Genomic DNA, 16661 nt, shown 5'->3' with positions numbered 1-16661 from the left:
GGTACTGTTTGGGCTTTAGTCCCTCACCTTTTTCATTTCCTGTTTAAATACAAGCATCACTTCCAAAGTGCTTTGGAGATTGAGAAGGCAGACAAAATCAACTTTTCCATTAATGTCCTTTTTTCAGGATAATCAATCCATCACTACCTGCATGCTTCTTCACAATGGAGAGTTTGATACAGCAAGCAAAAGAAGAAGTGGAAATATTGGAGTATCAGCACCCAAACAAGTTCAAACCTTAGAGCTTTCATCTCAGAATTGGAGGACTCACAAGACTTTATGCTCAAACACACCACCATTTCCATCTTTTCTGAAACATTCCACCCTCTTTTGCTTTCTATGAAATCCTTCGTAGCCAAACCTCAATCATTTTGATTGATGCAGAGTCATCCACCACAAACAAGAGAAAAGAAGTCACTTTGGTCGGAGGAGGCATGAAGAAGAGGTGCAAGACTGATGCAGTCCTATAGAGAGCTCAGCAGTGCCTGCATAAAATTCGACAGTTGAAAACTAGCTTGTGTTAGACCATCCACAATGCCGCCCAGCCGAGCGCCGGCGCTGGGCGGTCTATTGCAGTCGCCCAGCGGGCGAATGGAGAGAGAAACCGCGCAGCGCTGGGCGGTCGCGGTGCGCTGGGCGGTCCGCTCGGCGCTATTGCAGCACCCGGATCGCCCAGCACACCGCCTAGCGCGAAATTTAATTTTTTTTTTCCCGAAACACTATATATACGCGCTTTGCTCGTCATTTTCATTCGCGTATATGTCTCGTAAATTAAATTTTAATATTATTATTAAACTTTTCCCGTATATGTCTCGTAAATTAAATTTCGTATATTGTGTGATTGTTAATTATTTCATTTTGTATATATTTGTTAATAGTGATGTGGATATTATGTGGCTAGGCTATGGCTGGGCTATTGCTGGGCTATTTGCTTGTTTTGATGATGTAGCAGAAGGATTTTTAATGCTGATGATGTGGCAGTGGCTGGGCTATTGCTGGGCTATTTCTATTGTGGATGATCTTAGCTTATCCAAACATTACCCCAATAAATATGCGCTACTTTTGTTTGATGAATTCTACTGGAGGAACCAACGATGTATGAAGATTGGGATTTCAAATAATAAGCAGATACTCCTACTAAGTGTCAATTGACAAGGTTAAGATACATCAAAATCTTTGGATGCTGTTAGACGTCACCACGGTTCGGAAACCGGAGGTTCACGGTTCGGAACCGCCGGTTCCGGTTCGAGAAATGATGGAACCTGAACCGGCCCGGCCAAGGTTCGGCGGTTCCGGTTCGTGAACCGTGAACCGCCGGTTCGCGTGAACCGCGGAACCGTCGGTGCAAATCCGGTTCGGCCGGTTCGGCGGTTCGTTTAATTTTTTTTTTTGTAAATTTGTAATTCAAGTAAAAAATGTAAATATATTTGCATAAATAAAATTAGAATAAAGCGATGTACAAATGCAATTTTATTGATACAAATTACAACTTCAAAATTACAAATTACAACTTTAAAATTACAAATTACAACTTAAAATTTACAAATTACAACGTAAAAATTAGAAATTACAACTTCAAAATTATAAATTACAAAAGACTTAAAGTCTTGATTACAATTCACAAAATTACATATTCGAAACAAAGGGGAGAAAAAAGAAATAAAGGAAAAGGACTTGAGCTCAACTTAAATTTAAACTTGAATTTAAAATTTAAGTTGAAATTTAAGTTGAGATGCCTACGTATCCTCAATGCTCAATTGCATTTTGGAATCAAAGTCCACGTAGTTCTCTTACCTTGCTTACCTATTTGGCTTGATCGGAAGAATTGGCGCCTACTCTTCTTCGTCGGGGAAGTAGTCTTGGTCAGGTTGTACTACTTGATTGTCTCAATCCGGTTCTTGGTCTCTAATTTCGGCGGAGCACCAATCATCAAGTAACATGGTGGCTTCCATGTTTTGCCCGGTGAGTCTACTTCTTCGGTCGTCCAAGACGTTGCCTCCAACACTAAAGGCGGACTCGACGGCGACAGTGGAAGCCGGAACCGAAAAGATCTCCTTGGCCATTGATGCAAGGATGGGAAAATCTTTCTCGTGTGATCCCCACCAATCTAGGACGTCGATTTGTTGGGGAACGGGACCTCCTTCTTCCTCATTGAATGAAAAGTGTGAGTCAAAATATAAGTCTAACTCACTTGTCGAATTTGCCGTCCTTTCTCCGCTGCTGAAGCCGTATAGGTCCGCCAATTGGGATTGGGCGTCGGGGTCATCAACTTGGAAGAAGCCAAAGTTATGTGTTTGACGGGGGGGTCTAGGTCTCACTTGGTGGGTACGGTTGTACTTGGCTTCGTAATCGTGAAAGAGAGCCCGCAAGTCGAACTCAAAACTTCTTTGGGGGCTTGGGAGGTGGGGGATGTTTATTTGGAATGTTTGGGCTAGGTTTATGTAGTTGTCGTCGTCCTCGTCAGTTTGCAAAGCTCGGAATGGTTCAAGATCAATAGAAGCCAAATTGTTGTAATAAAATTCTAAAATTTTGAAAGTACCAACTAGTTTCTACTTTGGATCCAAAACTTTGGCAAACAAAAAAACCGTGGGGATCTCGTTGAAATACTTGAGTCATTTTTCAACCATATAATATAAAACACACATTAACTCAAGATTGTTTGTGGAATTTTTCATTGCAGTTTTAAAACCAAGTGATATGATCATGCAATGTTCTAAAACACGAACGGATGTGCAATAATACACACCCGATAACTCAATAGTGGCATTTCGAAAACCTTTGAATAACTTAAACAAGCTCATGCTTTGATCCCAACAAGAAGATGTTAGATATAAATCATCAACAGGGTAAGTTCTATAAAAATCAACTAAATATTCTATATGCTCCAATGTAGATTGCAACATATCATATGTGGAGTTCCATCTAGTAGACACGTCTAAAGTAAAAGTTGTGTACCTTATTTTCTTTGAATGACAATACTTCTTCCACGCCTTGCCAATTTGAGGCTTCCAGTGGATCAAGGATACAGCTGTAGTAATAGGTTGAATATGTCTTTGCCACAAAGACAAAGCATCTTGTACACATAAGTTTAAAATATGACAAATACAACGTTGGTGAAAATACTTACCACTTATCACCGGGGAGCAAGCCGCAATTAAATCGGATATACTTGCGGTGTTAGCGGTTGCGTTATCAAAACCAACCGAAAATATCTTGTTGCATAACTCATACTCATTCAAAACTTGAATAATTAAATATGCAATTGCTTGTGCGGTGTGTGGGGAAGGAAATTGTCTAAAACCAATTAAACGTTTATTTAAAGACCAACTATTGTCTATAAAATGACATGAAATTCTCATGTAAGAATTTCGTTGGAAAGAATCCGTCCACACATTGGAGCAAATATTAACTTTGTGCCCCAAGGTGGAGAGGAATTTTCCAACCTCTCGTTTTTTGTCAAAAAACTGACGGTTGTTAGATCTTTGAGCAGTAGAGGGGGAATTCTCTTTGTAGCAACATTAAAAGCGGTTTGCATAATAACTTCATATTTTTTGTCATTAAAAAAATTGAACGGCAAATGTTTCATTGCCGCCCATCTTACCATAGCATCGGTAACATTTTTCGGATCATATTTAAATAGCGGAGTACCTGTTTGAGACGATGAGCCGGCGGGGAAGTTTATTTGGCTTTGGGACTTAGTATGCCCATATTCCACGGGGTGTTTTGACTTCAAATGGCGATGGAGAGTACCATATCCCCCACCGATAACAAATGGATAGACTTTATCGCAATAGTTGCAATATGCTTTGAACTCACTTGTCTCCCCGGTAGTGGTCGGATCATTAGGATTTGAAATTACCACCGGGACCTTCTTGAAATGTTTGGTGAAAATCTCGGATTTCAATTTGGGAGGCATCTTTTTCTTTTGTCGTCCTGCGGAAGGAGGAGGATCGGCCTCCTCCTCATCATTGTTGCCAACTTGGCCGGTGCTAGAAGGGGGAATTGATGCGATCCATCATCGCCTTCGTCCGACGATAGATTCACATCGTACTCGAAACGCGAAGCCGAATGTGAATGCCCCCCTTGTGGGTCGTCGTCGCCGAGGGCAAGTAACAAGGCCGCATTTCGATCTTCTTCCTCCTACGAAAATTATACAACTAAGTAAAAATACTAACACAAAAATAAAACACGTAAAAAATGAAATTATGAATTTAATAAAAATGAATTAACAAAAAATTAAAACATCTTATAACTTACTTGAGCTCGAAGAGCGGCTAGCCTTCCCACCTCCTCCGCAACTTGTGCTCTAGAAGGGGCACGTCGACGACGAGTATCACTTTGACTTTGATCTTGGGCAATTCCCTTGCCCCGATCACCACCACGACGAGATGAAGACATAATATAAATATTTATGGAAATTTAAAGTCGTGAAGATGATAACGTGAACAACGTGAGAGTAAAGTATGAGCGCAAATAACGTAAACAACTTGAGAGAATGAGGATGGAGAATAGAGAAATTGAGATTGAGAGAGAAATTCTTATTAACACAAGAATGGGGTGAGTAGAAATGAAGAGGAGGGGGGTATTTATAGGGGAAAATTGTGATTAAAAAAAATTGAAAAAACGGCCGAACCGCCGGTTTTCCGCCGGAACCGCCGGTTTTCGGTGGAAACCGGCGGTTTTCGTCGATTTTAAAAATTCAAAATTTTGAAATTACCGTTGGAACCGCCGGTTTTTCGGCCGAAACCGGCGGTTTCCGTCAACGGTTTCTGACCAAACCGGGGGCCGGGGGAGCGGTTTCTGAAAAGGCTAGGACGTAGGCCTGAAAAGGTGTCGGGAGGTGTCGGGAACTGCCGAACCGGCGGTTCCGGCGAGACCGGCGGTTCGGAACCGCCGGTTACGGTTCTTCAATTTTTGTGAACCTGAACCGGCCCGGCGGTTCGGGCGGTTCCGGTCCCGGTTGGAACCGCCGCCGACGGTTCCGGTTTCGGTTCGGAACCGCCGGTGACGGTTCCGGGCTGGTTCGGTTTGGAGACCTCTAGATGCTGTAAATTCCAAAGAGTGGCTTTCCCGCTTCTTTCATAGGTCCAAAAGAGAATGCTTGATCAAACTCATTGACAATTCAAGTTGTTTTAAGTCTCAAAAGTTCATATGCAACAGAGTGATTCATATGCTACATAAAAAACATATTCTTTACATGTATCAAGTTTGCAACAATAGAGTATTACCTATTGGTGCATGAATCTAAATAAATATTACGAAGGAGCGTTCTGATTTAGCAAGCAGTAGCATCCTATTTACAATGCCAAAAAAAACATAGACACAGACCAATGCCATCCATTAGGCCTCACTAGTAAGAGTATGAATGAGATTCTATATGTGTAAGATAGAAAGGGTTAATGCATTATCTACCACTCTGTCTAAGATTAGCCAAGTCACTTCCATTGCAAATGTAAAGTGGCAATCCAAGTTCATAGTTCCATAGCACGTGAACAGCATCAACCAATGCTATTCACCTCAATCACTATACATTCCTCTTCTCTTCATTCTCAACCACACTCCACGACCTATCCAACCCCCGCCGCCCCAAAGCAACAAGACCAAGAAGCTTCCTCCGAGCCTCATAAACCGGGTTAGGCTCAATCAAGCACCCCCTCATATATGCCTCTCTCAAAAACACAGAATGTACCTTCCCTTTGGTAGACAAATAGAACATCCCGGGATGGTCAAGGAACAAATCCCTCACATTCAATTCAATCCCAAACCACTGCCTAAAGTGGCTTATCTTCTCCACCTCCACCATCTTCTCCACAGTCAAGCTCAAGAACTCGTGCACCACCCCCACCGCCCGCTTCTCCATCCTCATCACACCATTCTTACTCCTCCTATTCTCCTTGGCAGTCATCTCCTCATACGGACCAATGTAGGGAAACCTCTGCCATTCCTTAACTTTGGCCTTAAAATTCTTCCCTAGCCGCATTCCCGGCGGAAACCCCTGCTTGAAACTATACTGCAGCTCAGTCCTATCCACGCTGCATTCCTCTCTACAACACTCTGTCATTCTCGAATTCTCCACCGCAGGAACCAAACATTCCCGAAATTCATCGCTGTCTTTCAGAACCAAATAATGAGTATTGATTTCATTTCCATCTTCCAATGCGAAAACCTCGGGATTTCTTGAAATTATGGAGTCCTCGAAGTCATCGGGCAGCCCCAATTCCTTCCAGACCTTGAAGATCGCCCGAAGAGGTAATTTTTTTGTGAGGGACATGGATAAAATCTTGACTAATCGGGTAATGGAGAGCGGTAGAGTTTTCTCGATGGCCTCCGATTCTTGGCGGACGATTTGGAGGGCGGCAGGAGTGAGGGAGCAGAAGGGCTGGAGCTTGTCGGGGTGGTTGAAAATGTGGAAGATGTGGGGGTACCTGCGGAGGAAGACGGCGGCGCCGCGGTTGAGGTGGATGCGCTGGGAGAGGCGGCTGATGAAGTCGAGGGAGACGGCGGGCGGGGATGAGTTGGAGGAGAGGATGAGATCTTGTATGGAGATGACTCGAAGGAGGTTCTTGTATCTCTCCATTAGCTTCTCGAAGGTCGGGTCTCGAGCTCTTGAAGCCACGTATTGGGCAAAGGTAGTTTTCGTGCGGCTGGGAGAGGAGAAGAGGGCGGCGGAGGGGCGGAGTTTCTTGAAGAATTGAGTCGCCATCGCCGGGGATTTTCTGGGTTTAACGTTGTGGTAAATAAATGTATTGTAAACAGTTGTAAAAATACTAAAGATTATAAAATAATCATTTAAAAATAAAGCACTATTTTGGTCCTAAACAGACAACTCATTCACGATTTTGGTCAAGAACATTCAATTTTTGAAAATCGAATCCAAAACATACGAAAACGCTATCGTTTAGGTCCTTTTTTGACAGTTCCGTCCAATTAGCGAAAATTTGACCCGATTAGCCGATTTTTATTACTGTAGCAAATTTTGAATTTTTTTAAATATTTTTTGAATTACATGTAAATGTTAAATAAGTAAAATAAATGGACAACAAATTACAGGATAAAGTGGTCCTTCATATTCATTATCTACTTCCAATTGGTCATGAACATTTAACCACATCCAGTGCAAACTTACAGCCAAAATATTTTCTAGTGGTTTTTGGTTTGATACATTATGCGTAGTTGTGACAAGTTAACAATTATGTGATTGTTTCTTCGTCGACAACGAGACAATAATCTATGTTAAACTGGTATCAAATTGAGGCAATAAATGGACAATAAATTATAAGACAAAGTAGTCCTTCATATTCATTTTCTACTTCGAATTGGTCCTGAACATTTAACCACCCACAGTGTCGAAATACATCCAAAAAAAATGTTGTCATAGGCACTGCATCAATCCTAACACCATCAAAACCCAAAACCAGCGAAACTAAGTATTCAGTGTCGTCTTCAACTTCTGGAATCAGATAAGAATGGACTTCCGCATGAAAACTAGGGTTAGAAGAACCTGGAAACCCCGACGCCGCCGATGGGCCTTGTTCCTTTTGCTTCAAAGAATCGTCGACGAGACCGTCGCTGGAACGGAAGTTTGGGTACGACGACTTCCAACTCATGGCAACCAACACAATAATCGGTCAGAATTTGCTGGCTCTTGGTCGGAATCGGAACTAGGGTCTCTTAGGAGAGTGACGAGATAAAAGAGAGAGAAGAGAGAGTTTGACATTTCGTTTTTTTTCTCAAATGAAAAGTTAAGAGATATTTTAAGTGAATTTAGAAGATTTGTTATTCAAATTCAAATATTAAAAATTGAGTTATTTAGCAAAATAATTAGCTTAATATTAAGCTACTAATAATATCAGATTAAGTCTAATTGGTCAAATTTGGACTAGTTGACGGTTGACCGTCAAGAAATGACGGAAACTGTAAAAAAGACCTATTCGACAGCGTTTTTGTTTGTTTTGGATTTGATTTTCAAAAAGTGAATGTTTTGGATCAAAATCGTAAATTAATCATATGTTTAGGACCAAAATCGTAAATCAATCATATGTTTAGGACCAAAATAGTACTTTGACTCTTTTTTTTAAATACAAAAAAAGTTAAAAATTAATCAAATTTTAAACTTTATAATTGCGGAAATGAGACTTAATGAAGAGAGTGCCTTGCTGCAGTTTTTCATATCAGTAGGATGATTGAGTGGCAAGCTTCAAAAATTTAATAATCCATTCCATCGTGAAATCGCATCTCTGCCGTTCAACATCGCGAGATGGTTTGGAGCCTATTTCCCGTAGACCCACTTCCAGGTATGCTTCGCACCATCCGGTTGACTATTTTATAGCTATGTCTGTGATTATTATGTTTTTTGTTTTTATGGAGGAATTTCCTCGAACACCTTGTAATTGTATACTTTTAGAATCAGAGTTCAGTAATTGAAAATTGGAGCGATACCAACTGCTTATTTTTGTTGGGATTTCCTATCGACATTTTCTTAGATGACTTTCTCAAACAAAATTTTGCCCCAGTGAGTAGATAGTCTGCTGCACTCTAGTGAATGAGGTAGTAGTATTTCAGTAAAGAATTTCCTTGAGGAAGTGAAGGGTAGTTAAAGAAGTGAACTTTGGTCAAGTTTGTGGGAAGTAAGTTTTTCCACTCAAGCCGACGGAGGCTATAAGTTTTCATAGTGCTGATCATTTTTGGGAAATATAAGTGAATGATATGTTTGGTTAAGTTTGTGGGAAGTAAATTTTTCTACTCAAGCCGGCGGAGGCTACAAGTTTTCCTAGTGGTGATCATTTTTGGGCAATATAAGTGAATGATATGGTAGTTATTTGTTGTGGAAGCAAAGAAATGAGAAATAGGTAGCAATAGCATCTTCGTTTATATGATTATGTTCTATCATGACTTTACTTTGGGGACTGGGGTGTTTGGTAATACTTTAGTCGACTGAATGAAGATTCCCTGGTGGGATGTTGCTAGAGATGTGGCTTACTATATCAGTTATGATTCCTGAATAACTGGAAGCTCCTACATCTAGTCATTATGTATTTTATGTGATGTTTTTTACTGAAGGAATGAGCTCTTACGCTTCAGGTATTTTTACGTTGCAGGTGAAAATGAGTACTATATTTTCAAAAAAGGGACGTACAAAGTCGGACGAAAAGGTAATATGTTATGGTCCCTTTGTTGATTGATTTACTAAAAATATTTCATCCAGTGCACTGTGAGATGTGCCCAACTGTGATTTATCTCCGTATATTTGTTTACGGAGCATATTTTATTTTATAGTATTGATTATCAGGCTGTAGTCTCTTTAATAAATTCCTTATCACTATCCTGTTAGTCGTTGTGTTTTTCTTCACTATTTAAAAGATGCAACAATTATGCATAGCACCAGAGTCCTTTACGAATAGTTCTTATCCAGGTCCAGGCAGTGTTGTTAGGGTCGAGGGTCGCACCGGGTCGATAAGGTGAAAATTCGGGTCGCGGGTCGACGAGTCGACTGGGTCGAGAGACCCACTAATCTGCACACAAAATTCAAAAAGAAGATGAAAGTTAGAACAATACCTTGATTAAACAAAGGAAGGAATAGATGAAGGGTGGCTCTGTATATTTGTTTAGGAATGAAGAGGATGAATTTAGGGTTTGAAAAGCTTGATGGTGTTCATGCATATATATAGATAAAAACGTGTGCAGTCAGAATATAAGTGTGAGAGATTTTTGAAAATCAGAATATAAGTGTGAGAGATTTGAGGAAAAAACGTGTGCAGTCAGAATATAAGTGTGAGAGATTTGAGGAAAAAAGACTGAGATTAGAGAGGAGCACACTGCTGAGATTAGAGAGGAGAAAAACGTGTGCTCCTGTTGAGATTAGTGAAAGTCAGAGCAAAAGTGTGAAAGATTTGAGAAAATCAGCAGACTTTTAGGTAAGTTTTTACTTTTATACTTATGTTTATTTTAGTAAAAACAAATCAGCATTAAAAAGGAAAAGATTCAGAGAATAAAGGTCTAGGAATTACCTGTATCTCGACCCGGCGGCGACCCTCTCGACCCAGGCGACCCTCTCGACCCGGGCGACCCGGCGGCGACCCCGTACCTCGATCAACCCACCCATGTTGGGGCGGTGACGGTCTCGACCCGGGCGACCCGGGCGACCCGAGCGACCCGGGCGCCATTTTGACAACACTGGGTCCAGGTCTTGGTCTTGTGGCTATTATAATATGTTGTTTAATATAAGTAGCTGAGACAAGAGCATTTTATTTACTAAAAAAGTAACACCTGGTTGGAAACGTGGAGAGCTGAAAGCTTTCATAGTTGATGTATTTGTAATTGTGATAATAATTCTACTTTCTAGAAGCTATACTAGTGAAGAGTGAAGACTGTTTTCCATGCCTTATATTATCTCTGGGGTCTAGTTGTGTTATGCCTGAGGAGTCTTTCTGCTCACTTTCTTTGGTTGAATGTTGAATGACCACTTGATCTAAAATCTTAAGCTATGAGCTAGCAAGAGGCATTTAATTTTATATCTTCAACCCCCCTTCTCTCCTACATGAATTTGAGGTAATTTTGTATTTTTGTTTGAGAGGCTCATATGTGGGTTTCTGTCACAACCTGGTGACATTTAGATTCTAACAGAGGACAGTCAAGCTTTACTGCTTAGTATTGTGTCAAATGACTTCCTAATCTAAAACTTGAGCTTGTGACAAGAGCATCATGTTGAAATCTGATTCAATAGTTTCAATGTATATTATGCTACTTTAAAGTAAATATTAGTAGTATTATACTATTATGTAGTCTCGGTCATATGGTACTTAAAAAGTATGCTCTTCTTTTTAGCAACAAATAATATTTATTTCCCTTATCATCTGGTACAACAATTTAAAATGTGCAGGATGTGACATAATCATAACCAAAGATAAAGGGGTTTCAAGGGTCCATGCTGAAATTATTGTAAATGAAATGGTTTGCATGGATCATTTAGAAAATATACATTCAGATAATTCCTCTAAAGTTCAGATAAGAGACTGCTCCAAGTATGGAACCTTCATCAGCAGAAATCTGGACTCTAAAGAAAAAGTTCATGAATTTCCAAATAAAGAAGCAACATTGAAGGATGGAGATGTGGTTACATTTGGTACTGGAATTGCACAATATAGGTAATCCATTTCTATTTCCTGAAGGAAGGCTTTCATGGTTGATCTGTTTCCATTGTATTGTGCGGTTCAGTTGTCCTTTTGTTTTAAACTTTTAATTAATGCTTGATATAAAGGTCTAAAGATAAAGTCCAGAAATAATTAAGATAAACTAAGGTGTTGTTTGGTTTACTAGATAAAATAGCAGCAAGATATAATCTAAAATTACATTGTGAGATTATTTAGTAGGAGGGGGTTCAGGGTTTGCTATGAATAATTATCACATGACTATCCATCTAGGATAATGTCATGAGATTCGATCTCATGAACCAAACATAATACAAATTTGATCATGGGATATAATCTTGCAAACCGAACACCCCCTAAAAAGAGTTGCATTTGTAAGAAAAATGCAAGTCTCACTGGCCCACAGGGTAGTTTATCTTGTGATTAGGCTCTTGGTTTCCTCTTTGTAATTTGGCAACTCGCAGGGGTGTTTTCATAATTATTTATACCGAATACTATAAGATTGCATTTTATGGATCTCTTGTCCGCAGGTTTTCCTATGTTCCCCTCATCCTTTGCGCGTCGTCATCCAAGCCTTCAGAGATGAATAAACTTAAAACCAAGATGTTGACAATCGGTGAGTACTGTCTATGAGTCGGGTTTATCAAAGTAAGAAGGTTGGTGTGAATTTTCATGTACACCTTTGAGCAACCCAAAGAAGCTGCTCATGAATCGTAAATCTTGTTTCTTATACTGTACTTTTGTAATTAGAGATGGTCACGTTGAGTTTATTTTGAGTAACATGGAAAAACAACATGAACTTGCTCGTCTCTGTATACGAACTAGTAGTTAACTGAATGGAAAGTAAAAAAGAAAGAAGCCGTATCTAGAAGTACAAATTCCATTTAAAAACCATGTAAAAACTTTGGCATCAAATATTTTGTGGTCACACTTAACCACTCTCCTTTTCTTTCTTACTGGTATTTTAATTAATTTGTTTCTTGTCATGTCTGAAATGATTTGACGTATTTTGACTTGATTTAGTCTTTCTATCTCCACACACAATTTCCAAATCTATCATGCCTCCAGGATTATTCTTTGTTATGATTGTGGAAGCAGTAAAAATGTGGATGAAAGTAAATGTGTAAAGGTAGAATGGTATATTTGATTTTAAAGTTGACATACTGACTAATAAAACCATGCAGGTGCCAGTGTCACTCAAGCTTGGACTTCTAAATGCACGCATATGGTTATTGATGACTTCAACCCTATCAATGATGAAATTATCAATTCGATTGTGGCTAGAAAACCCCTTGTCCGATTTAGCTGGATAGAGGTATATATGTGCCGTGCCGTATGCATAATCTTCCCACAAAAAGGAGCTATAGATACACACAAACACTTATACAGATGGTGATGGCTAACATATTAAATACACTGGTTTTACGTGCGTACCTTTCAATACAATTACATTTAATTGCAGAAAGATAAGTTGATCTCAAGGGAAATCTTGCTAAAAGACGTTATATTTATACTTGAGAGCTTATATTATTCACAGAAGAAGTGTAAGGTCTGCTTGCTTAGGGATTGAACTCTGAAAATTGACTTTGGTCTAGTTTAGCATTGCTCATTTCGTATATATGACTAAAAGATTTCAAAGTCATTTGTTAATAAAAAAATGTCCATTTAGATTTTCATTTATCTGAATTGACCAACCATTCAGATGTGAATTAAATTGTATACACAGAAGCAAAGTGAGTATATGTAGTACTTCAGTGGCTCAGCCTCCTAAAAAGTGAAGATAGATATGTGCATTGAAATATTGAATTAGAATTAGATGGGAACTTGATTCAATTCTTCATTCCTAACAGTTTAAGAGGGTTGCATTCACCTATCACATATGCATGTGGACAGCCGTTAATTGTTGCATAATTCTCTTTTGATATGATCATATGCCGTATGGTTCCTTGTCATCGTTATATTTTGATACATGGGAAAGGTTGTAGAATGTTCATTCTGAGTGCATCACTCTCTGTACACTTCCCTTCTCTCACTTACGAGCTTGACACTTTTGAAGGATGCTTTAAAATACGAGAACGAGTCTATGTTAAGTAGGCTTAGTGACTGCTTTGTATTTTCAGATAAATATAACATGTATAAGCCATGTTGCACTAAAGTTGATTGCTTTTCGTAGTTTTTTCCTGTAAAAATGTTTATGCCTGAAATGGAAAGAGTTTTTATAAAGTTCAGAAGTGGCCTTCAGTATATCTTCTTTCATACTCCCACATAACATGGCTCAGTGTCCATTTTAGATTGTCCCATTTATAATGACTCAAAGCCAGTAAAGTGTCTAAAAAGGGTTTTGAAAGTAGGTCCCTTAATTTATAGCCACAAAAACCACATTCCTTACTATGTTGGAAAGATTTGAGTCATTTGAAGTGGGATGGAGGGAGTATTATTTATCAAGTTTATGAAAAACTGATTCATTTGGTTTTTCAATGCCAGACATGTGCTAATTTCTGGATTTGGTTTTAAGGTAGTTGCAGGAAAAACATTTTCCACTGAGATTCCCAGCCGTCTCTCGTGAGTATAGTTTTCCTATGCACCCAAGTTGTAACTGGCTCCCTATCTTTGCTGGTTGATTGAAACAAATAATTGCCTTCTTGTTTAGGCATGCTCCGACCTTGATACTGGAAGGTGCATCTCTCAAAGTCGCCGACTCACAATCTCGAGAACAGTGTTTGGAAGGATACACTTTTATGTTGGACTCCAAGCACAAGGTGATATGTTGACATTTTTAAGTCTCATGTTTCCAACTTGTGGTTAGGTTCCATTTTCTAAAAGTGTCATAGTCAAAATTTGCGATCCTCAAAGCCCATCAATAATCCCGGAACTGCCCCCTGTTCCTTTTTGTTCATCGCAGTATAAATTTAAGGAGAAGATGTGTATGCTTTTGGAAGCTGGTGGTGCAAAAGTTGTTTACGCTGAAACTTTAGATCAATGCAGTCAGGTTATATTTTTCTCCTTTAACTACAGCAATGAGCCTTGTTAAGCCTTATGTTTAGTACTCCCTCCGTCCCATAATAGATGTCACACTTTCTTTTTTAGTTTGTCCCACAAAAGATGTCACATTTCCTTTTTCGGAAAAAGTTCCCTCTCACATTAATATAAATATATTATTTTCTCTTTCCACTTAACACACAAAACAACACCTCCTAAAATCCTGTGTCAATTCCCAAGTGTGACATCTACTATGGGACGGAGGGAGTAGTCCGTTATAGCTCTACACTGAAAATCTGTTAGCATATAAAAAGGAAACATTAATAAAGCAGTAGTAAAACTTATTATCATTTGCTCATATCGCATGGAGTCCTGGACCAAAAATTCTAAACGTGTGATATGGATTACAGGAACGGTATATACTACTACTACTACTACAATAGTAGTACTAAGCCGGAGATATGGGCTAGTAAGTTTAGCAGTTTGCAGTTACAATTATGTACTTATATTATCAGTTAATGTGATTTTATAGAATACCAGAGAGAATCTGGTGTGCGTGATGCCAGCTGGAATGACGAGCAGCAGTGGAAATTTCAAAAAATTCAGTTATCTGCCTACGGTGAATGAGATGGAACTGATTTCAGCCGTTGTTTCTGGACATCTAGATCCTTCAGTTATGGCATCAGCACCTGGTAAGTGCTTCAGTTAATTAATGTACCCGGAAGTATGTTTTCATTCGGAAGATCATACGGTTATATACTTAAATTAAATTATTGCACTTTTGCAGTGCTGGTCACATCTTCATGCTCCACAGATGTGACGGTGGTTGCGGATTCTGATGTAGAAATGGAAACTGCCACATCAGTACGTACGTCTGCTGCAGTTAATTTGATATCTTCTGCTGAAGATGAATGCGAAACAAAGATGGGGATCCACGAGACAGAACGTTCAGAAAGAAATTGCAAAGCAGAAAATGTTGTTCATGTGATAGAATCTACGGAACACGACAGTGTAGCAAAAACAGAGGCTGGAGCAACAGATCCTGGGAGCCCAGGATTCTTACATTCTAAAGGGGAAGCCCTTAAGCTTGACACACCTTATTGGAGTTCTATATCAAGGGACAGAGATGAACATATGACGAGGAATGATGAGGGGCATCCATCGGATAGTGAGAATGTGGATATAATATACAGCGAGTCTCTAATTGTTCGAGAGTCTAACTCAGTACAATTCGATCATTCTGCAAGAAATGGCGCAGCTGCTAACTTCAAACGTTTTAGGAAGGTAAATTTGCAAATTCTAGCATATGGGTTTTATTTCTTTGGCTCGCCAGCTCGTCTCTAATCCCGTTGTGTGTATGCTGAGTTGATCTTATTGTTTTATTAGATGAGTGTTCCATCAGGGAACAGCTTCAGCAACCTTATTCCGTTTTCAGAGTATCCATACAAGTATGGTTTCTCTGCACGTACTCCTCTTCTCTAGTTTTTTTTTATCGCTAAATGCATGTTCGATCTTGCTCAGAGATTCTGACTATGGAAACGAAGATGTGGCTGAGTCCATCAAAGAGGAGAAGAAGCGCAAGCAGATGGAGGCCATTGCAGATGACTTATTTAACAACGACAAGGTTTGCATCGCTTATATTGTGCTCTAAAACCTTCATTAGCATCAAAAGCAAAATAATATTTACCACCATTGTTATGCATATTCAGGGAAGACGACGTGCATCTGGTACCCTTCCTTCGCTCTTTGCTCGTCGTTGATTGTCAAGAATTCAAAGAGCTCTCTTCTTTCTTTTGAGTCTTGTATAATTTTGATTTTATACATTGCTAAATGTCAATCGATCTTCACTGTTATATGGAGAGTGAAAGGCAACACGCGCACTAATATGATCTTCTACCAAAGTATGAGTCTCTTCAATACTCATGGCCCCTCTTGTATACTTTCAAAAAGAATCATAATAAAACTAAAACTACCAAAATAATAAGTAAATCAAATGCTAAGAAAATAAAGTCTCTATGTTCCTTTGTTCCATTTAGGTTGATCGCTTTCTTGAATGACATGAGATTTTAGGTGAAGTTATTCAGTAGTGCAATTAAATAGAGAAAAAAATAGGAGTAGGTGCATATTTTGATGAGAAAGAAGAGAGAAATTTTATTCCCAAAATAGAAAGTAACTATTTTTATTGGAACAAACTAAAAAAAGGAAGGTAACCCTCATGAGTTGGACGAATAGAGAACAAATGAACTACCCAATGTCTCGATCACAATCGGTCCATGCCACGATCTTCCGTTCGCCTTGCCTATGGTCGATGAGTTGTTGAATTCAACTGTATTTAGTTTTTCTTCCATGGTTGAGCTTCACGCTTTCTATGAAAATGTATTATTTGGCTTTATATACGCTTTTTTGTTAATGTATGTGTACATATTACTTAAACAGGAAATAATTAATCCACTCACCTAATCATAATTAAGATTCAGTTAGAGGGTAAACAGGAGTATTTTTTTTAAATCTGTAATTATGGTTAATAAACAATAA

The 16661-nt window shown here is 39.1% G+C and overlaps 2 protein-coding genes across 9 annotated transcripts; one reads left to right on the top strand and one right to left on the bottom strand.

The window, feature by feature from the left end:
- Positions 1–87: 87 nt before the first annotated feature.
- LOC121784707 (protein ROOT PRIMORDIUM DEFECTIVE 1-like) lies at positions 88–6743 on the bottom strand. 4 transcript variants are annotated; one of them, XM_042182921.1, is made up of 3 exons: positions 5413–6743; positions 5229–5293; positions 88–485 (listed from the first exon to the last, which is right to left on the bottom strand). In XM_042182921.1, exon 1 carries the CDS (start codon positions 6701–6703, stop codon positions 5525–5527), a length of 1179 nt encoding a protein of 392 aa, XP_042038855.1. In that variant the 5' UTR covers positions 6704–6743; the 3' UTR covers positions 88–485; positions 5229–5293; positions 5413–5524. The 4 variants fall into 4 exon arrangements, with proteins under 4 accessions (XP_042038855.1, XP_042038852.1, XP_042038853.1 ...); XM_042182918.1 differs by having other exon boundaries at positions 5229–6743; XM_042182919.1 differs by lacking the exon at positions 5229–5293.
- A 1394-nt stretch (positions 6744–8137) lies between these two features.
- On the top strand, positions 8138–16027 carry LOC121785136 (nijmegen breakage syndrome 1 protein-like). Of its 5 annotated transcripts, none has more exons than XM_042183506.1 (13): positions 8138–8294; positions 9099–9152; positions 10880–11144; positions 11678–11763; positions 12332–12462; positions 13663–13709; positions 13798–13906; positions 14050–14136; positions 14659–14818; positions 14914–15410; positions 15513–15574; positions 15648–15750; positions 15836–16027. In XM_042183506.1, exons 1-13 carry the CDS (start codon positions 8258–8260, stop codon positions 15884–15886), a joined length of 1689 nt encoding a protein of 562 aa, XP_042039440.1. In that variant the 5' UTR covers positions 8138–8257; the 3' UTR covers positions 15887–16027. The 5 variants fall into 5 exon arrangements, 4 of the variants coding, with proteins under 4 accessions (XP_042039440.1, XP_042039443.1, XP_042039439.1 ...); XM_042183509.1 differs by having other exon boundaries at positions 8157–8294; positions 11005–11144; XM_042183505.1 differs by lacking the exon at positions 8138–8294 and adding an exon at positions 8389–8987.
- Positions 16028–16661: the final 634 nt, after the last annotated feature.

Source organism: Salvia splendens, chromosome 21, assembly GCF_004379255.2.
Source record: "Salvia splendens isolate huo1 chromosome 21, SspV2, whole genome shotgun sequence".
Classification (NCBI taxonomy): Eukaryota; Viridiplantae; Streptophyta; class Magnoliopsida; order Lamiales; family Lamiaceae; genus Salvia; species Salvia splendens.
This window is presented reverse-complemented; position numbering and strand designations above follow the sequence as displayed.